This window comes from Cotesia glomerata, linkage group LG8, assembly GCF_020080835.1.
Source record: "Cotesia glomerata isolate CgM1 linkage group LG8, MPM_Cglom_v2.3, whole genome shotgun sequence".
NCBI lineage: Eukaryota > Metazoa > Arthropoda > Insecta > Hymenoptera > Braconidae > Cotesia > Cotesia glomerata.
Window position 1 is genome coordinate 5,286,481 of NC_058165.1, and position 21,517 is coordinate 5,307,997.

Consider the following 21,517-nt stretch of genomic DNA (forward strand, 5'->3'; position numbering starts at 1 on the left):
AAACTTCTATCAGATTTTTGAGCTCGAAGAGCTCAAAAACACAGAATAGCTTATTCTTTGAGCTCAAAATAACACATAATTTATATTTTTGAGCTCGAAGAGCTCAAAAACGTCATAAGTGCAATTTGAAGCACTTAGATATGGAATTAGCGGAAAGTTGCAAAGATGACTTTTAGGGTCAACCGTTTTCCTAATTTTTTTTTTTAATTGAATTTGTATTAAAATTCACTACGATACACACGTACAAAAACAAACGAATTTTTCTTATTTCTCTCACGTGAAAACTATAGCACCACTTAATCACGCTAGATTTTTTTAAACTGCATTAGTATATGATAAGAAAAACGGGCGCCGATGTAAAAAAAAAAAAATAAATAATACTCTGTAAGAAATTACACAATTATTATTATTATTTTTTTTTTAATTAATTACACAATTTATTTTTTTCTTAAAAAATGAATTAGCGTTATAAGGCGCGCACTTTTAGATTTTCCAAACTTTTTTAAAATTACTATAATAATTAATTTGTCATAAGAAATATTCTATTATATCGTAAGATTGTTATTTCCAGTAGCATAACTTCACAGTTTCAATTATTAAAACATTAACATAAATAGCTTATGAGACGCATATTAATATTGTTTAAACCAGTGAAATTCATCATGTTCCTTACAAGCTTACCCGATAATAACATTACAACAGATAAAATCCACTGTTATGAATCTAAAACAAAAAAAAATTGGACAAGATACCTAAAAACATGATAATTTCGGTAGCGATAAGATCATAATCAGATCGTAAACAGTGATGCATGGTGTTGTCTAGATAAAATCAGGAGGAATGCATCAAGGTTGGTAAGTGGCAAGTGGCAAGTGGCAAGTGGTAAGTAAGTCAGCCGTCGTTGGGAAGACTACATATTAATATGCTGCAAACTAATACAAAGAATAAGAATAATTATGAGGATGAGAGAGGGAGGATGGTGATGGATACACTTTTAACATTTTACTCTTTACTATGAATGGTGTTTTGCTTAAGGGAAGGGTTTGGGCGCTGGTATATACTATTGTGTCACTCTATATATAATAGAGCGGTCGCAACCCACGCACGTATTGTTAAATTAACCGCGTGTGCGGTAACATGATTTCCAGTTGCAAGGTACCAGCCTTTTATTTATTTATTTAATTAATATTTATTTTCACGTGATTAAAAGTGCTAATTATAATAAATCTATTATTTATTTTATTTTACATTAACATACATCCGATAAAATTGTTTTGTGACGTTATACTAATATTTTATTTTCATTTCTTCTGAATTGTTTTTTAGTAAAAAATTTTATGGACTATTTTTTTAATTGTTATTTATTTGTTTAAGATGACGCCATGGCTGGTGGCTGTTTTTTGTCTGGCAACCGCAGGTTGCTTAAACGTCACGGATCAACAGACATCGGAATCGCAAAATGAGCAAGTTGCGATTCTTAAACAATTGAGAAAAGTTAACGATGATGGATCTTACACTTTTGGGTATGAAGCTGGCGATGGCTCTTTCAAGGTATTATTTATTTATAAATATATATTAACTTACACTGATAAAAAAAAAAATTTATTTGAATTAAGAGAAAAATTTTTTAACCAAAAAAATAATTTTTAAGAGTTTAATTGTCTTAATTCAAGAAAAATTTTGAAGCTTAAAAATTTTTCTACTCAAATTGATTCAAGAATTTTTTTTTTTATAATTAAAAGTCAATTAATAAAATTACTTATAGTCAATTCATTCACCGTTTAAAATAAAGTGACCGGTCCAGTGAATGAACACAAGCAATAAGTAAATAAAAATTTTTGAATCTTCAATTTTTTTTTTTTAATTTTGATCTGAAATTTATTTTTTAAACTTTGAAATTAATTTAAACTCAAATTATTTAAAAAAATTAATAATTTATTAATTATAACTTCATTTGAACACTTGAGAATATTACAGCGTTTAACTCTTGCACTAATCGGGATTCGAACCCTCGACTTACTTTCGGACGCTCTATGTAGTCTAAGACCGTTGCTGCAATTAAATTTATCCTGAAAAATATTTTTTTCACATTTTTTATCAAAGGATTTTATTTTAATCTATTTGTTTTCTTTGTAAAAATTTTTTTTATCTATTTGCTTTTTTATTTAAAAAAATTTTTTAGTTGTTTCATAGTCCTCAATTATTGAATCGATAAAAATGAAATTGAGAATTGATTTTAAACAATTAAATATTCTTGAAGCTAATCAAAAATATAATATTAAAAATAAAATATTCAGGAATTTCCATTTTTTAATTAAGATAATTTTATTTTTATTCAAATAACAAACCGCTAAATATAGATGCATTTTTTATATTAACATTAAAAGCTCTAAATATGATTAAAAATTTTTTTTTATGTAAATATTGATAATTATTAACGTAAATCTGTCATGAAAAAATAAACAAATTTTTTTTTCAAATTTTTTATGCCAAAAAAAACCAGACGATCATAAAATAAAATAATTTTTACTTTAATATTTCGAATCGACTCTACAGTAACTGACAATACTATCATAAAATAAAAAATTTCATTGATAATATTATAAATAAAATATTTTAACACCTCTAAGTCAGTAAATAAAAATGTTCATTTATTTGCTCGGTCACTTTCCCAAAAAAGACATTAAAGTAACAATGAGAAAAAAAAATTTGTCAGGTAGAAACCCGCGACGTGCTTGGCAATGTTAAGGGTACGTTTGGTTTTGTCGACGGCGATGGTGAAATAAAACGAGTAACTTACTCGTCATCAAACGGAACCGGGTTTAAAGCAACGACGATCTCGCCATTGCAGGAGCGGCCTTCAGTAGTCCAGGCGATTCCTCGCAGCAATCGAAGTTCATCAAGCACAAGAAGACCGAGTTCAATGTCAACATCTACGGAATCATCAATGTCCTCTACACTGTCCACATCATCCTCATCAACATCATCGACGATCAACTCAAAGCTCAATTTAGGACCATCAATCCTCCGCAGAGCCAAGACGACCCCAATGACCAGTTCAAGTTCCAATTCAACGACAACAGAGTCAGCGCCCAAAACTACATTCGGCACCTACTTAAAAACCACAAAACGTCCCCGATTGTTCTCTAATCAGCACAGACCAAGCCCGGATCCAGAGTCTAGTGAGCAAGAATCTTCGGACAACTTAGAAGAAGACTCCCAGATCACTCGGCCAACCGTCGAAGCCAAAGCTGCTACGCAGCGTAAGAGCTACTTCACAAAACGGCCTCTTGATCACACTCTCCGTCCAATAACCGAAGAGTTCGAAGAAAAAGAAGAAGAGTCCAAGTCGCAAGTCAGTGGCAACAATTTACGCCGGCAGCTGCAAGACGAAACTACCATCAAGGTTCGCGAATCCCAAGAAAGCAGCGACGAACACTCTGACGTCTATCACGCAGGATCACTATCGACTCCCCGTCCGTTATTCACCACAACAAACAACCCAAAAATAATCCAACGCGTCAGGATGGAACGCCCGAAGCTGCTCTACCACCCCAACAATCATCAGCAGCAAGTCAAGTCTTCAACAGACGAAAACTACGGCCCAGCGCAGTTTGATGATAACAAATACCAGAGTCAAAAAAATTACGAGGCTGAGAACAAAGTTGCTGAACAGGAGCGAGAAGCACGTGAACAATTTGTCTACAGAGTCCCACAAGCTCGCTTGTCTCCCAGAGACTATGTAAGACCCATGGACCCAACTTACATTCGCCGACAGCAAATCCTCCGGGACTTGCCTCCGGGACTGTTTGTCCAGCCTCAGGATGACGAAGAAGAGTATCAGCCACCGGTTGAAAGAATCCTAGCTCGACTGCAAACCAGAGCTTACCCACGACCTGACCCAGAAAACGTCGACTACATCTCCGAAGCTCCGGCGATGGAAGTTCAGCCTCAAGCACCGCCTCCGCCTCCAGTTCCTGCTCCTGCAACAGTAAACCATCAGAACTACATCCCTCGACAATTCGTAAGGCTGATCAGGCCCTACATGGATCACGAACCAAGACCTCGAGGCTACATGAGACTTCAAGACGAAAAGGACTACATGGATGGCTATCACCGGAATGTTGTCCTTCCTCCAGAACCGCCTAATCCAATTGCTCCGCCGCTCAGCCGTCGGGATTTCCAGCTGCTTCTTAGGCGGCTGCTTGTCAGCCAGTATGGCACCCAAGCCTTGAGCCACCCGCGATCCTACTTGGACCACGCTTTGTACGATGAACAGGCTTATTATCAGCGACCCAGGTTGATGTATGAGGAGCCTATTCCCGCGCCAAGAGCTCGTCTCATGCCTATTGATCCTCTCTACAATCCGTACTATCAAGACCCGAATCAGAATTATCAAGATCCTAGATACGCGAGGAGAGTCTATCGTCAGAAATTCTACGAGCAGGATATCAATGAAAGTGATGGGAATAATCATGGAGACGAAATCCTGCCACCGCCGGTCAGAGAAGCGCTTTTGCTTCGCATGCTACAATTGGCTATTAATAATCAACGCGCGATGGCGCCCAACGCTGTTTTAATGAGCCCCACGCCATCTAGCCAGATGACGCCGGTAACTACTTCCGGCTATAGGAAATCCGGGCCTGTCAGAAGCGTGCAAATTATTTCTGATGATAAATCTGAAGATAAAGATGACAGAAAGAAATTATAAGGTTTTATTGTTGAATGTTATTATTAATGTAGCAAGGGAAAATATTTTTGTTTTATCTAGATCTTCTGATGTTGTTTACGGCTTTCCCACATTTATATTCGTGAGAAATGTGAAATCTATTAAGTCATCATAACAATTGTGCCGTATGATGTTTTTTTTCTTTTTTTTTTTGTTAAGTTAAATCATTATGCATTTTTAGTCCATTACGTATAAAATAATACAGATTTACATTTTATTCATATTCATTCTGTAAGATCTTTTATATTCTTATTTTTATCCATTTATTGTAGAGGAATTTCATTGTAAATATAGGCGACAATGTACAGTATATAAATGTCAATAATTAAAAACAAATTTTATTATTAATATACACTGAGAGAAAAATCTGGTTTTCTGAACAAGGAAAATTTAGTTAAATAGTATCATCAATATTTAATGTGAAAAATAATTTCCAACTTTGAGCTTTGAAATTATTAAGTATACATATAAATAAATACGTCAATTATCTAATCCTAAAATTTTAAAAAGATTCACCGTTTAATTACTTAGATATTAAATTTTCAAAATCACATTTTTTATCTTCTTATACACGGACTCTTATGGCGGACAAACTTTAGTCGAGACTTTAATTATTTTTTTCAATATTAACCTCCCAACTTTAACGAATAAAAAACTATACACAAGAAACTTGGATTATTGTAAAATTAAAAAAAAATTTAATAATAACACATTACCGATATAAATTTTGAAATATTTAAAGTTAAATTTTATGTTTTTATGTTTTGACTCGTTTATCGTCAGCTATTTATTCGAATAAAGATTTGGCAACGTCGCGTCAACAGCTGAGAAAAAAGAAAAGGATAGAAGTATAGTTACAGAAAGAGAAATATTTAACTCATACACTCATCCACGTCTCTGTGATGGGTATAATCAAACGCGCTGTTGCCAAATCTGTTTATTGAATCTGACAAGTAATAATTACAAAAGTCATTTTATTACTTTATTTTAGTAAATAAGTAAAAATCATCAATTATTAAATTGTTCTAATTATTTTAAATTAAGATAAACAATTTTGACGAATATTGGAAAGACTGAAAGTAAAAGAAAATTTAAACATTATTTTGACGCATAAGTTACGCTCGAAGCTTCTTAAACTATTTTTAATTAAATAACGGCTTGATAGTCTTCTTGATTAACTTCAACTTAGAAAACAGAAAAAATAATTCGGAAAGCCCGGACCGGGAATCGAACCCGGTTCTTTTAGGCACGTACTAAGGGCTCTTACAGTTAAGCTATCTGATTATTTTTTTTTTTTTAACACGATAACAGAAAAATATTGATTAAAATATAGCCGATATAACTATTTATCAATACACAGAAAAAAAAGTTCACTTGAGCGAAGAAAATATTTCTCTTGCTAATTGTTTTTTTAAGCGAAAAAAAAAAATTTTTTTGACAAGAAATTTCACTTATTCCAACGAAAATAATTCTCTTGCTTTAAGAAATACGTATCTTGATCCAAGAAAATTTATTTAAGTTAAGAAAATCTTGTTGTTTTGAGAAAATTCAGCCTCTTGCTCCAAAAAATTTAGTTTTTGGTAGAAGTAAATTTTCTTGTCTTGAGAAAATTTCTCTCTTGCTCCAAAAACTTAAATATCTCAATAGAAGTAAATTTTCATTAATATTTTTATTGATTAACATGTCAAATGGGAAGATCAAATAATATTGAATCATTTTTTTTCATTCAATATGAATAATTGCACGCTAAAATAATATAAAATGGGTATCAAATATTCAAGAGAAAAATTTTCTCAAGGTGAGAAAATTTTTTTCTCAGCTGAAGTAAGTGGCGCTGCTTCCCTAAAGTATCTAAAAATCTTGATCAAATATAAAAATTTATTGCGTCTAGTATTTATGATAATTTAAATTAAGAAAAAATGACTTCCACCAAGAATAGAATTTCAAGAAAAATTTTTACTTCAGCCAACACAACTTCGGTCTTCCTTCAGGCACCCGAAAATTTTCTTGAGCCAAGAATTTTGTTCTCCAGTCAAGAAATTTTTCTTCCTGTGTAGTTACTTAAAATAATGCAGAGTAACTACAAAAACAAAGTTCAGAAAACTGTATTTTTATAATTAAGCTAACTACGCAATTTTCTCTCAGTGTATCATCAGTTTGTCCATTTCATCAGTTGAAATTGTAAAAAAAAATTTTATCAATAAGAATTTTTGTATTTATAATAAAAATATTTGTAGTGTTAAAAGTAAAAGTGAAAATTTTTCTCATATATCCTTCACACTTTTTTGAACTTTCGTAACTAATGATGTTTACTTAACTTTCGAAGGTTGGATAAAAAAGCATTGTTTCGTATATAATTAACACACTGGTGTTACAGCAACCGGCGTGGCTTATTGGCCTATTGTGATAGTATTGTTTGTCATTTCTTGAAAAAATAAAAAAAAATAATAACTCTCTAAGATTTCGGCATGTATTATTTTCACAACCAAATGACTTGTTCTTGTTCTCTGTATGAGTGATTCCCATGTGTTGGGTGAAACTAGAGCAAAGCAGTGTCTCAGATCTTGTGAGAAAATTCGTAAGTAGTATTGTCTTCTCACACTCAACTTCAACTAGAATTAAATGAAATGGAATTTCGAAATGAAAGTAATGATAAATTAATGTAAAATAAAACTACTTGCTGTTTATTAACATTTTATCTTACAATTAAAGTAGTTAAAAAATATACATATAATTTATATTTAATAATTAATTAACAGTAGATGTCGCGATTGATAATTTTGATTGAATCGATGTCGATCGTGGTATGTCTTTACTGTTACTCTCGATATCTTCGTCAAGAGAGTAAGAGTTGTAGGGCTCTGTTTGTACAGCGACGTCTTCGTAGTCTAATTCGAATGCGTCTTGTTCATAAATTACATCGTGACTGCGTGGACGTGCGACTGAAGGAATCCACGGTTGAGGTACGCCTTTTCCTAAGGCCAAGAAAACTGCTGCGGTTATTAAAAGAACCAGCGATGCTACGCCAAATACGAGGCGCCATGACCCAGCGATCTAAAAAATAAAAATTATAAATTTTATTGTTTAGTTTTTTCTTCTTTTGATGTCAACTTTATAATAAAAATAAAAATTTTTTTGTAGAATTCATAATTTAATAGCTACTGAATATTTTATAATAATTTTTTTTTTTTTGGCGCAATAATTATTTTTAGTAAATTACTTTAGAAATTTTATTATTGCATTTTGTATTATATATAAGGGTGATTCTCTGTAGAACGTCTTAAATCTATACAAAATTTTCTGATCAAATTATTTTTGATTTTATTAGAAAAAAATTACCAAGGGCTACAAAACTATCAGCTTAATGATAATTAATACACAGCCAATTATCCCGTTAGTTCGCTCGCACATCATGCCGTGAGGCGAGGGTTCGAGCCCCGACGGTTGTTCGAATAGTTCCAACACCAACCGTCGGGGGTCGCTCCGGTAGCCGAACTGTACTAGCATGGGTTTTCTCTGTGGTTTCCCCATCGCCACTATTCCAACAACCGATAGAAAGGGGTGAGGAATAGGGTAAATACAGTACAGAAAGCACAAGTCGGTCCACAGCCGCGTGATAATAATAAAGAGTTAAGTATGCAAATGTGCGAAAAATAAGGTTGATTATGTAGTGAAAATACAGGAGTGAAAAGAGGATGTGCTGGGGTCCAAAAAAGCGTTGAATAAAAACAAGGACAGTATAAAAACACAGGACGGTGGCGCACTCGCGGAATGCGACAGCTACTATCTACCCAGCCTTGTAAAAACCAAGAACGGTATACAAGTAAAAATCGAAATAATAATAATACATTAATTAGTATAATATTAAGACTTATGGATACAATTTTATAAATAAATTATAAATAAAAATAATAAGGTTGGCAATAGCCTAATCGGCTCGTTACCTGCATTTCGAAAGAGTGGGACCAGGGTTCGATTCCGGCGCGCACCAATATTTTTCAATGATTATAAACTAAGAATATGTGCGTTTCATTGCCAGCCTCTGTACCGGTCGGGTTTTCTGTGGTTTTCCCATATAGTTATGGAGGTAAAATGTCATTATAGAAGTACCTCCATACTATTTAAGACCGTAATGCAAATGCAGGTACTGATTATAACGCGTAAGTCGGCCACAGTCGCAGCACATGTGTGTCGGGCATGAAAGAAAAAATCCCGACATGCAGGGGGGTGGGGACGAAAAAGTGGTTGAGAGTTATAATGACGGGGTTGAGAGACTATATTGCGGAGAAAAAAGTGGAGAGACAATAATTCCCCACCCTCCCTTGTAAAACACTCTACAGTGATACAAGTAAAACCATCCTCAATTATAACCTCAATTATAAATAAAAATAGTTGCCAGGGAACTGAGTATCTCGCGGTCCAGACACATGTTTCCAGCACAAACGGTCTTTTGACACTAAATAAAGTGGCGATAAAGTGCTAACAACCTTATGGTTATTAACTCAAGGCTAGTTAGGTTCTTATAAGCCTTACAGAACATAAAATAGCAGGCTGAATTTTTTTTTTGGCTTTGAACTTCTGGCAGGGGACTGTTCTTAAAACGCCTGGGACAAACTTTGGTTTAATGAATTTAATGAAACAAATTAATTTTCGGTACTTTTTATTAAAGAAGATTGTTAGTTAATTAATTAAGTTTATAAACATTATGGATAAAATTATATATTATATATTATAACTTAAAATTTAATCTTAACCCGTTGAGGACACATGGGGTCCAGTGGACCCCAGGCGAACTTTGAGGCAATTTTAAATTTAGAAGGAGATTTATAAATGAGTCTTAATGTGCAATCTGTTATCGGTTGAAATCTACGCAATAAGTTGTGATACGTCACAAAGGTCTCCATGCTGTTAGCCTCATTTTAAGCGACTGACCGAAATTCGTAACTTCAAACTTGAGAATAAATATATTTTTTTCAAACTTCATTAAATATTGATTTTTTTTTTTTAAATATATTGTTTTCCGAATAAAATGGCGTCGGTTTTTTTTTTTTCGATATCGTAAAAATCAAAATTTCTGCGACTTTTTTTTATCAAAAAAGTTTAGTTTTTTTTTCTAAACGATTTTTTAGTATTTTTAAATTATTAGAAATTAAAAATAACTAGTAGATATTTAGAGGGAATGTTATATTAAAGTTTGGTGCCAATTATAAGTCAATACATCACATAGGAAATGAATTAGAACTGATTTGTTGAGTGGGGTCTACTGGACCCCATGTGTCCTCAACGGGTTAAAGTTTCAATTTTGGGGAAAGGGACAGGCCAGAGGACTGTTATTTCGGTGGTTTACGAATTTATAGCAAAAAAAACTAAAATTTATTTCATTTTAATTTTCAATGCTCCAAATAGAAATGCTTTTTTACTTTCGTAATAAACTTTTTTTTAGTAACAAAATAACAATTTTTCTAATAAAAAAATGCCTGGGACAGCAAAAAACATTCTTACAAAGAATCACCCTTATACATTTTATCAGAATAAAAAAAATTTCTTCTTTTCTTCTCTTTATTAAAAATTATTTTCTAAACTAAATAAAAAAAAAATAACATACCGATCCATGGAGCGCTTGGGTAACAAAATAATTAGCAGCAAGTAATCCAGCAGCACCTAAGGTAGAGCACAGAGCACAGGCAGCTGCTGCACAAGCTGGAGATTCAGCGGGAGCTAAATCAGCAATTGCTGCAAGAGCACCAGCCGGGGCAGTACCGGAAACTAGTAGTGCGGCTATTCCCAACCAAGCTGCTCCAAGAGCTTGACAACCCGCGTATCCGGCGACGAACAACAATGCAGCAGGTATGAAATGAGCTGAAACCATTGTCTTGTTGAAAACTTTGGCGTTATTTTATTTAGCAAAAGATTACCTGTATAGACGACCAATTTTCTTGCAGTTGTCGTCGAGACAATGCCTGATTCGCGAACGTGGTCAACGAGAAGACCACATGTCAGAGCTGCCATGAAGTGGCCGATGTGAGGCAATGTGGTCAATACTGAATTCTGTTATGACACTTAATGTTAGAGATCATTTGATTTTTTTTTTATTATCAATTTTACTTTTATTAATTATTTTTATCAAAAAGACTAGTATCGTAGAAATTTAAGGGGGTATTCTGGTCTAGAAATTCGAAAAAGTTGATTTTTTTTCATATTTTCAAATCTTAACCCTTTAAGAATATGTCTTTAAAATGATTTTAAAAAATTCAAATTATTTTCGAAGAAATGGCTGTTTTGCTGACGCGGCATCCAAACCGGCCCGGCCGGAACTAGACTGTGAGAAACTTTATGAGAAACTTTAAGGTAGTTGTCATGGCACAAAATTGTCAAAAAATTAGAGATTATACCCGCCGCAAAAGTATATGAACTTGTAGCTAAGTAATCCGTAATTTTTACGCAAGACTGTACCCGTAGAGATGCAACCTATACAATTGTTTTTGTCCGACTCCGTAGATGTATACTTTTTCATAAATTGTTGAACTTTAATCCGTTATTTATAAATAATTAGACGGTCAAAAACTTTTTTTAAATTCACAACTAATACCTCGAGTAAAAATGAAATTATTATTTTTTACGGAAAAATAATAAATTTCGTTCGACCGCCGCACCACCGCTGCACGACCGCCGTTTGGCGGACTATTACGCCGCACGCTAAAAATTTACTCCCCCTAGCATCGCCGCACTACCGCTGCACCACCGCCGCACCAATGCTAAATCATACCTACAATTTCACAAAAAATGGTATCATAATTAATTTATCACGCAATAATTAATTAATAAATAATGCGACTAGAAATCTTTATGTAAGACCTATTGATCAACCTCCTTTTAATCGAATGCCTAATATTAAAAAAAAAAATTTTTTTTAAATCAGGCCAAAGCACCGCGAAATTATTGATTTTTTTAGTCGTATTGTTGATGTAGATTTTTAATTTCGTCCTCGGGTTGCACAGGAGCGGTACGCCTATTGAAATACTCTGAAAGAATTTTAAAAATTTAACTGTGATGGGATTCGAACCTGGATCGTCTGCATGGAAGTCTCGAACATTGCCAACTGCACTGCAAGCCATACTTAACTTAAAAAATTTAGTTAAGCTATTTGAATGATCAACGAATATATTATTTCAATATATATACCATCAAACAGTGGTATGGTGCGGCGGTCGAACGAAATTTATTATTTTTTCGTAAAAATTAATAATTTTATTTTTACCCGGGCGCGTCACAGCTGTGGTGCGGCGGTGGTGCAGCGGTGGTGCGGCGAATAGAAATTTATTTACTTGTCACGGCGCTGGTGCGGGGGTAGTGCGGCGAATAGATAAATTCTTTACTTGTCACGGCGGTGGTGCGGCGGTGATACGGCACTTGTAAAATAACCAAAATTTTCACGGCTGTAGTGCAGCGGTGGTGCGGCGCTTAAAAAGCCGTGCAGCGGTGTTGCGGCGGTGGTGCAGCGGAATTCTGTTTTTACTCGGGACGTTAAAAGACTGTCAGTTTTTTGAAAGTTTCTAACAGTTAGTTTTTTTTTATAACTAAGAAACTGGTACAGAACTGCAGAGAGCGGATGCAATCAATGTTAAATATCTAATTTTTAATTGAATTTATCTTGGGTTATAGGTGGTCAATTGACTTCAAATTTTTAGGGTAATTGTATCATCATGTCCTTAATAAGTATACAAAAATTTAGAATTTTCTGAATTACTTGAAATTTGGTGTAAGTCTTCTTTATAGACTTCTCTATCGCATAATTATCCTCATGCCCAAATTTCAATATTTACTAATTTAAAAAAATTCGGAAAACTCAAAAAAAGTGGTATAAAAATTAATTTTTTTTCAAGCAGTTGCCGATTTGTGAAAAAAATTTTTTTTTAAACTTTTTTTTAGTTAATACGATAGCGGTATTACTCTAAATTAATAATCTTTTTTTTCTAGATGGCTAGTGGAAACGCGGGTATGGTCGCGTGCCAATTTTTTGAAACCCCCCACTTTATAAGCTGCTTTGAATTTTTAATTTTTTTTTACTTTTTTTTTCTATATTCCTGAAATATTAATAAATATCTTATAAAAAAATGAATAGTAAAAATGAATCGTTTATTTGAGAAACCCCATAAGTCATATGGGGTTTCCATATAACGTGGGGTTTCTCAAATAAACGATTCAAATATTGATTGCCTTTTTTTACGACACTTCAAAAATTACTTTAAATTCAAGCTTCTAGACCAGAATACTCTCTTAATTAAAGAAATCTCTAAAAAATCGCACATGAAAAAATTAGATTTTTTTAAAAATAAGTTAATTATTTAAATTATACTAATTGACATTATTAAAATAAAAAATTGAATAATTAAATTATTGAAAATTTTCATAAGATTAACTCACATTTGCTGTTGAAAATCCATAAATAAGTTTGAGATATTTAGTCATGCCAAGGGCTAGGGTAGCATCACCCCACTGGTTGCCCATCGTAGCGACCGCGGATGCCCAAACCGGAACAGATCTCAATAATTTACCCCAAGGTATTACGGCTCCCTGGAGTGGAATAATTGAATTAATTTTATTTTATTAAATTACATTAGATGAGGGAATATTAAATTATTTTTATCTTAAATAGAATTAATAATATATACCGTAGTATCATGTTGATACGACTTTGGAGTGTCTTTTACAAAATGACCAAATGTAAAGTACCAACAAAGTGCTATAAATACTAATCCGTAACACAAAGAGTCCCTGCCGAAGGATCTTACAGCGGCTGTACCAATCCAGCCGGTTAAACAGTAACCAACACTAACGGCTAAAATTACAGTAAGATTATTATGGATAATAGGGTAGCGCAAAAAAACTGACCATTTTTTTTTGAGAGTCAAGTGAAAAAATGTTAGTTTTTGATGTTTTAAGAGCCCTCACCAAAAGACAGCTCGAAAAAAAATTTTTAAGAGGTCGCTCCAAATTTTTTTTAATTTCAAAAATCGAATTTTTTTATTTTTTTATTATTTTTCTTGTTACGGTATAATTTTATAGAGCAAAAAAAAAAAGTTACTGAAAGTTTCAATTCAAAATTTAAATTTTGAAAGGTCGCTCATAATTTTTTTTTATTTATTAGTGCATTACTTTAGATTTTTTCGAGCGACCTTTTAATATTCAGATCAACATTCCATACATTTTTTTTTTATTTAGTAATTTTGTAATTTTGTATTATTGCCATTCAGCTAAGCCTTGGCATATAAATCTAATAAATAAATAGATAAATATTTAATTGTTTTTACTCTGAGTTCTTAATATTTCGTTTGACTTGTAAAATGATTAAATTTACATAAATTATGTTTTCTATATTGTGCTTGATTTTAAGTTTATTTTTTTATTTTAAGTTTATCTCGTGGTGTATTCTTATCGATTATTGTACTAAATAAAAAAAAAATGTATGGAATTTTAATTTGAATATAAAAAGGTCGCTCGAGAAAATCTGAAGTAATGCACTAGTAAATTAAAAAAAAATTATGAGCGACCTTTCAAAATTAAAATTTTGAACTGAAACTTTCAGAAACATTTTTTTTGGTCTATAAAATTATACCGCAACGAGAAAAAAAATTAGATTTTTGAAATTAAAAAAATTTGGAGCGACTTTTTAAAAAATTTTTTTTTTGAGCTGTCCTTTGGTGAGGGCTCTTAAAACATCAAAAACTACCATTTTTTTACTCGAGACTAAAAAAAAAATAGTCGGTTTTTTTGCGCCACCCTAATGGACTAATATGTTAACTAAGATGTTAAAAATGTCTATTTATGATATCGCGTGACTAATGCAAAAAGGGCGCATGGCAAAGTATGCGCCCTTTTAGCTTTGCAAAGCTAAAAGGGTGCATAATTTTTTTTTTTATCACCAATCGACTAGTTGACATATTCTTCGTCGAAAAATCAAGCATTGATTTCCTAAAGCTAAAAGGGCGTATGTCTCTAATTATGCGCCCTTTTAGCTTTAGGAATTTGAAAATTTTATGACCTAAAGCTAAAAGGGCTTATAAATTTTTTTTCTAAATAATTCATTAAAATGCTCATTTTTAGCCTAAAGATAAAAAAAAACGGTAGATTCACACGAAAGAGGTGTATTCTAACTCAACATAGACTCTTTTAAAATTACAATTAAAAATATTTTTAAAAAATTGCAAAATATGCGTGATTGTAATAATTTATTTTTTATTTGAAAATTATTTCAATCCCATTAGTTTTCGATTAATTTAATTATCCGTTGCTTGTATAAAAATAGTTGAAAATTATTATTTTTTCAATATTGTTTAAGTACTTAAAAACAACCGATCCCCTCTTTTTCTCGCGTCGCACTCACTGCAAGAAACGGTACTATTCTCGGTGCATTCATGATTATGAAGCTATTGAAGTTTTATGTTTTTCTTTTAAACAAATGATAATTTTGAAAAAAACACCCTGCTATACGAAATAGATAATTAAAAAATCTATTACGTGACAGAGCGTTTTTTTCAAAATTCTTCTTTGTCTAGAAGAGAAATATGAAGCTGCAATCGTACGCGAAAAGAACAAGATGACACTAGATATCATCCCGGATTATACTGAGTAAAAAAAAATTTCAGATAGTAGTTAGTATAATCCAGATTACAATGAGTATAATCCAGATTACAATGAGTATAATCCAGATATCACGCAGTATAATCTAGATTTTTTTAAGATACTATCTGAAATTTTTTTTCACCACAAATATAAACACTATGGTGAAAAAAAAGTGATTATATCGCGGAGTATAAATCTGGGATGATACCCAGTGTCATCTTGTTTTTTCCGTGTAGGGACCGGCCGTTAAGAAATTTTTTTTTTATTCATTAAACTTTTTTATTTTATGTCTTGTGAAGCTATTTATCAAAATTTTTTATAAAAACTTAAATTTTTTTATGTGCCCTTTTAGCTTTAGGCACTACTTTTCTAAAAGCTAAAAGGGCACATGTCTTGAGTTACGCCCTTTTAGCTTTAGGATACTCAAATTTTTTTTTTTACAGATCTTTGTGTTTTGAGTGATTTCAAGAAGAATGACAAAAAAAAATTTTTTTATGCGCCCTTTTAGCATAGATCCCTGCTAACCTGTAGCTATGCGCCCTTTTTGCATTAGTCACGCGATATTTTACAACTTGATTATATTCAATAGAACTTTTTTTTTTAATCGTTAATTTTTATTATGATAATTTACCGGCATAACAACTGAAGTACCAACTTCGATGGTTACTTTTGAACCATGTCATAGCAAACATATGAGCAGCTGGCATTGTTGCACCCTATAACAGTAAATTAATAGATCTTATGTATGATTAATAAATAATAGTTGAAAATTTATCAATTATCTTTAATTAATGATTAATGATTCAAAATTTATTATTATTATTAATCATTTAAAAAATTTTGATTAATTAATAATGATTGATGATTTATTAATTATACTTTTGATTTATTTAAAAATTTATTTTATTTTATTACTTTTTAAATAAAATTATGCATATAGATTTTATTAACTTGAATTCATTCACATAATTATTATTAATCAATACAGACCTGAATATAAATATGATTGAATAAAATAAGCAATTTAAAAATGATTGTTTAAACTAACTGTGCAAAGTCCTTGAAAAAGTCGTAAAGCAACATGTGAAGGACCTCTCCACGCTGCTGGTACAAGTATAGAAGCTAAACAAGCACCTAGAACAGCTCGAGAGAAAACCATTGATGGTCCAGATCTTCCCCAAACAAGACAACCGCCAAGGATTGGACCTGCTACTTGACCCCATAGAAATGCTTCTCTCATGATTGACTCAGCACGTTCTTCTTGGGGTAACTGTTATCACGGAAAATTATTCTTAAAAATTTATATACTGCTATATTCATTTTTTAAGATGTTTAACTCACTTCTAGAAGAATAACTTCAAAATCTTCAGTACGATTTCGACTACTGATGTTGACCAACATATCACAATGCCACGATGTATCAATGATAGCATGGTTGTCTTCTTGGTTTGCTAATAATGCTACCGAGGAACTAACTTCAACAGCACCGCAGAGGGCAAAACCTACTGCTACAAGTCCTGCGACTATATGCCGAGCTCGAACTGCCGCTAAAATAAAAATAAATGACTTTTTTTTTTTTTAAATAAAAAATTCATTAGATTTAATGAAAATTCAATTTTTTTTAATTAGACTAAAAATAGTAATTTTTTATTTTTTCATAACAGAAAATTGAAAATTTTTCGGCTGTAAAGATTTATTTAGGTTATTAACGGATCAAAAATCCTGCTATTTACTCTACAGTAATCGAGATAGCATTTCCATACTGAGAGAAAAAATTTCTTTTGAAAAATATGGGCATTTTTGTTACAATAAATTTTTTCCCTCAGTGCAAATTCGACTTTGCTAACAAAATCAACTAATAGTTCTCTGAAAATAGGGTTTGATAATTTTGACTTCACACAGAAAAAAAAATTTCTTGACTGGAGAACAAAATTCTTGGCTCAAGAAAATTTTCGGGTGCCTGAAGGAAAACCGAAGTTGTGTTGGTCGAAGTAAAAATTTTTCTTGAAATTGTATTCTTGGTGGAAGTTATTTTTTCTTAATTCAAATTGTCATAAATACTAGACGCAATAAATTTTTATATTTGATCAAGATTTTTAGATACTTTAGGGAAGCAGCGCCACTTACTTCAGCTGAGAAAAAAATTTTCTCACCTTGAGAAAATTTTTCTCTTGAATATTTGATACCCAGCTTATATTATTTTAGCGTGCAATTATACATATTGAATGAAAAAAAATGATTCAATATTATTTGATCTTCCCATTTGACATGTTAATCAATAAAAATATTAATGAAAATTTACTTCTATCGAGATATTTAATTTTTGGAGCAAGAGAGAAATTTTCTCAAGGCAAAAAAATTTACTTCTATCAAGAACTAAATTTTTTGGAACAAGAGTCAAGTAACAAAACAACAAGATTTTCTTGACTTAAATAAATTTTTTTGGATCAATTGAACTTTTTTTTTTATGTAGAATTGCATTTTTAAATCTAGACTTGAAATTTAATTAGAGTATTGATTTGACTTGCACAGATTTCAAATTCTATTGAATTGGCATGTACCTTTTATCCATGTAATTATTTTAACTAATATTCATTGTAACTTTCAATGTGCAATCATTATAAACTTCCCTGGCTTTCTTACAAAAATGAATAATAATTATGAAAAAAAAAATTTGTAATTAGTATTGAAAGTTTTAGTTAAATAAATTGTAGGTTTCATATGTGAAGAAATCTGCCTAGTATATAAACATAAGCAATAGAATTAAAAAATTTATTTTAAACAAATGACAACTGAAACAGAATAAATTTTGTTACAATAAAAATTAATTATTTCTAAGTCAAAAAAATATAGGTTCCGGATAAGTAATCACCAAAATATCATATACTAAAACCTTTTCCGAAACAGACTGCATCTTATGGCATAAGTATTGTACTGATCGGTTCAGTAGTTTTCGCAATATAACCAAGCAAAAAAACCGGCTCTCCATTTATTAGTATAGATAAGTAATTATTATAAAAAGGTATCATTGAATATAATAAATATCTAATAAAACCTTTATTCGAGTTCAAAAGGCGAACTTAGAGAAGTCACAATTTTTATTTCAAGAGACGCATTTTCGGAAATTTTCGAATTGCGATATAGTTTTTTTTTTTTTTTTTTTTATTAAAAAATAGCAATCTCAATTAAGAAAATAAATTTTACAGGAAATTTGAGTTACTTCGAAAAAAAAAAACTTTTTGAAAATGATTTGATGCCAAAAAATTAGAATGAAAAAAATAATTTTTGAATCATCGAAAATTATTTGTTTTTTATCAAAAATCAAATCGAACATAAAAATTTTATTATAAATTAAATAAATTTTGAAAGTGAAATCATAATTTATAATTTTACACTTTTATTTTTGCTTTTGTATAAAAACTATAAATTAATTAAGTGTAACCACTGTATCAATTTATTTTCAATAAGTTTTATTATTCAGATAGTGTGACGATGCAATAAAATGATTATCAAGAAGCATAAAATTCGGCAAAAAAATGATCGAGAAAGTGAATGGTTAGAAATTCGTCTCATCTCAAAAAAATGCAACAATTTAATTCTGAATTTCCGATTTCGCGAAAAAATTTTTGCATATGTAAACTTTCTATCTAAATTTCATTTCTTCATTAAATTTTTTTTTTTTTTTCATTCTTTATACTAAAAACTTTACAATTTAATTAGCTGGCGTCTAAAAATAGGCAGACATTACAATATACTATAATCTCTTTGTTTGTTACCGTAATAGTGAAGTAATTGGGCTCTGTTTACTTTTGCGAGCGCTCGAAATTATTTTTAATCAAATTTAAATACATTATTATTACACTTCCTTATTTGAAATAAATAAATAAAACTTTTATTGTGTATCATAGGTGGATTTTTAGCCAATGTCACGCTGGAATTTATTGTAATTATATTATTATTCTAAGATTTGTTTACCGACATTGAAACTATTTTTTTTTAATTATTATAAACTTCCGCACTGGTGAATTTAAATACTGTGAGCTGTCTTTTATACTTAAATGATATTATTTATAGAGAATCTCTTTATCAGAAGAAATAATGTAAATAAGATTGGGAATGACAAGTACATGTCTTTTGTCAGATAATAAATGAGGAATTTTTTTATCAATATTATAAAAAAATTACAACAATTTCCAAAAAAAAAACCTAGCAGATTTTACAAAATTACAAAATTATTTAAAAAATTTTAATTAAAAAAAAAAATTATCACTTTTTTTATAAAATTAATTTTATTTATAAAAATTAATAAAATAAAATTCGATAAAAAATGGAAAATTTTTTTATTATTATTATAAAAAAATTAAAAGAATTTCCGAAAAAAAAATTATCACATATAAGATTTAATTTTATTGATAAAAATTAATTAAATAAAATTCAATAAAAAATGGGGAAAAATTTTAGTTTAAAAAAAATTTTTTTTAAGGAAAAAAAGACGAACCTTTAACTTCTTTAGCAGCTTGTTTAAATTGTACACTGCTGCGCTTAACGAGCTGTACACTACCTTTCCTGACAAAGTCTGCCATTTCACAAACCTCAAAAACATTTAATTAAACAACACGACATCCCCGTATTACTTATCATTCATCAAGGCTTAATTAGATTATTTGAATACACACTCATACCGAAAGAGTCATCACCAGTGAACCTCTATCTATACAATATAAAATTAAATCTTTGCGTATTTCATTCAATGTTTGAACATTGCTATAAAAATCGGTGAAAAATTTTAATTTAAAAAAAAAAACTATCAAATTTATGGGAAATATTTACAAGTGGGGTCATCATTTTAATTTTCATTTTTTTGAACGAAATTTTTATTTGATTTTATTGATATATTTTTTTTTAATACATAAAAAAATGAACAATTAAAAAAAAAAAGTTGATTATCACAATTTTATCAAATTTTCAAAAAAATTTATAAATTTTTTAGTTTTAATTTTCATTTTTTTAAACGAAATTTCTATTTGATTTTACTGATTTTTATTTTTTTTTTTTTTTTAAATACATAAAAAAATGAACAATTAAAAAAATAATAAGTTGATTATCACAATTTTAACAAATTAAAAAAAAAATTAATAAATTTTTTAAAAAATTTTGATATTCAACTTTTTTTTTTTTTAATTGTTCGTTTTTTTATGTACTCTTCAAAAAAAAAATATATCAAAATCATCAAAAAAAGATAAAATAGAAATTTTATCCAAAAACACGAGAGCCAAAATTTTTTCCAACTTTTGAAGGCAAAAAAGTTATCGAAATTTGTATTTTTTTCTTTCACGATATTTTTTATCATAAATGCGCCGTAAAAACAAGCAGAAAAAAGAATTGAAAATGGCCCAAAATAAGGTTGACCTCACTTGTAAATAATTACCAAATTTATTTATATTTTCTTACCTCTGACTTCTAATGCGGCATGTCGTAGCTGAACACTGCTACGTTTAAGTTTATTAAGAGCAGCCATTATCAATGGATGATTGATAAATGACTGATAAGTGATAATTATCGGCAGTAATTTTCGAAAGAACTTATATCGATGCTTATTCGATACATTGCAGATTAATTTGCACTTAATAATTTAACATACATTTATTTTATTTATTCTATTTATTTACACTGATTTTATTTTAGCGAATAAAAAACACATGTTAATTTAAGTGAAATTTAAAAAATCAGCAGAGATAACTCTTTAGAGTTAGAGTTATTGTCTGGTTGGTGTTACATCGCAAGTGCGAGAGCAGAGTCAATAAAATATGGTCGCTTAACGAGTCTTGATACAATAAGTACCTATGCTAGATCAGCCTTGAGGGAACGTTTTACGCTTACCTACATAAATACACTAAATTAATGGAACTTGGTGAGGGATCACTGTCAAAAACGGATTTATTATTTAAACTGGGTCATTATGCTATCTCTGTATATTATTTTATTTTATTCTGTACATTAATATTATTTACGGTATTTGTGAATAGATTTTTCAATTGATGTGAGATTATTTTTAAATTATTATTATTATTTATAGTATACGAGAAAAACTAGTGCTTTGTTGAAAGCATTGAAAAGGACATTGTTTGTCATCAAGAAATTGAAGACTAAGGAGACGGAAGTTAT

The 21,517-nt window shown here is 30.5% G+C and overlaps 2 protein-coding genes across 4 annotated transcripts; one reads left to right on the forward strand and one right to left on the reverse strand.

The window, feature by feature from the left end:
* The first annotated feature begins 1,132 nt into the window (after positions 1-1,132).
* Positions 1,133-5,046, forward strand: LOC123270789 (vitellogenin-1-like). 2 transcript variants are annotated; one of them, XM_044736939.1, is made up of 3 exons: positions 1,133-1,155; positions 1,375-1,551; positions 2,717-5,046. In XM_044736939.1, the coding sequence occupies exons 1-3, from the start codon at positions 1,138-1,140 to the stop codon at positions 4,709-4,711; spliced, it is 2,190 nt and encodes a 729-aa protein (XP_044592874.1). In that variant the 5' UTR covers positions 1,133-1,137; the 3' UTR covers positions 4,712-5,046. The 2 variants fall into 2 exon arrangements, with proteins under 2 accessions (XP_044592874.1, XP_044592875.1); XM_044736940.1 differs by having other exon boundaries at positions 2,852-5,045.
* Positions 5,047-7,441: 2,395 nt separating this feature from the next.
* On the reverse strand, positions 7,442-21,180 carry LOC123270034 (sialin-like). 2 transcript variants are annotated; one of them, XM_044735972.1, is made up of 9 exons: positions 19,851-19,959; positions 16,694-16,899; positions 16,401-16,622; positions 15,984-16,068; positions 13,402-13,568; positions 13,154-13,303; positions 10,645-10,777; positions 10,335-10,588; positions 7,442-7,783 (listed from the first exon to the last, which is right to left on the reverse strand). In XM_044735972.1, exons 1-9 carry the CDS (start codon positions 19,933-19,935, stop codon positions 7,478-7,480), a joined length of 1,608 nt encoding a protein of 535 aa, XP_044591907.1. In that variant the 5' UTR covers positions 19,936-19,959; the 3' UTR covers positions 7,442-7,477. The 2 variants fall into 2 exon arrangements, with proteins under 2 accessions (XP_044591907.1, XP_044591908.1); XM_044735973.1 differs by lacking the exon at positions 19,851-19,959 and adding an exon at positions 20,804-21,180 and having other exon boundaries at positions 7,444-7,783.
* Between the last annotated feature and the right edge of the window lie 337 nt (positions 21,181-21,517).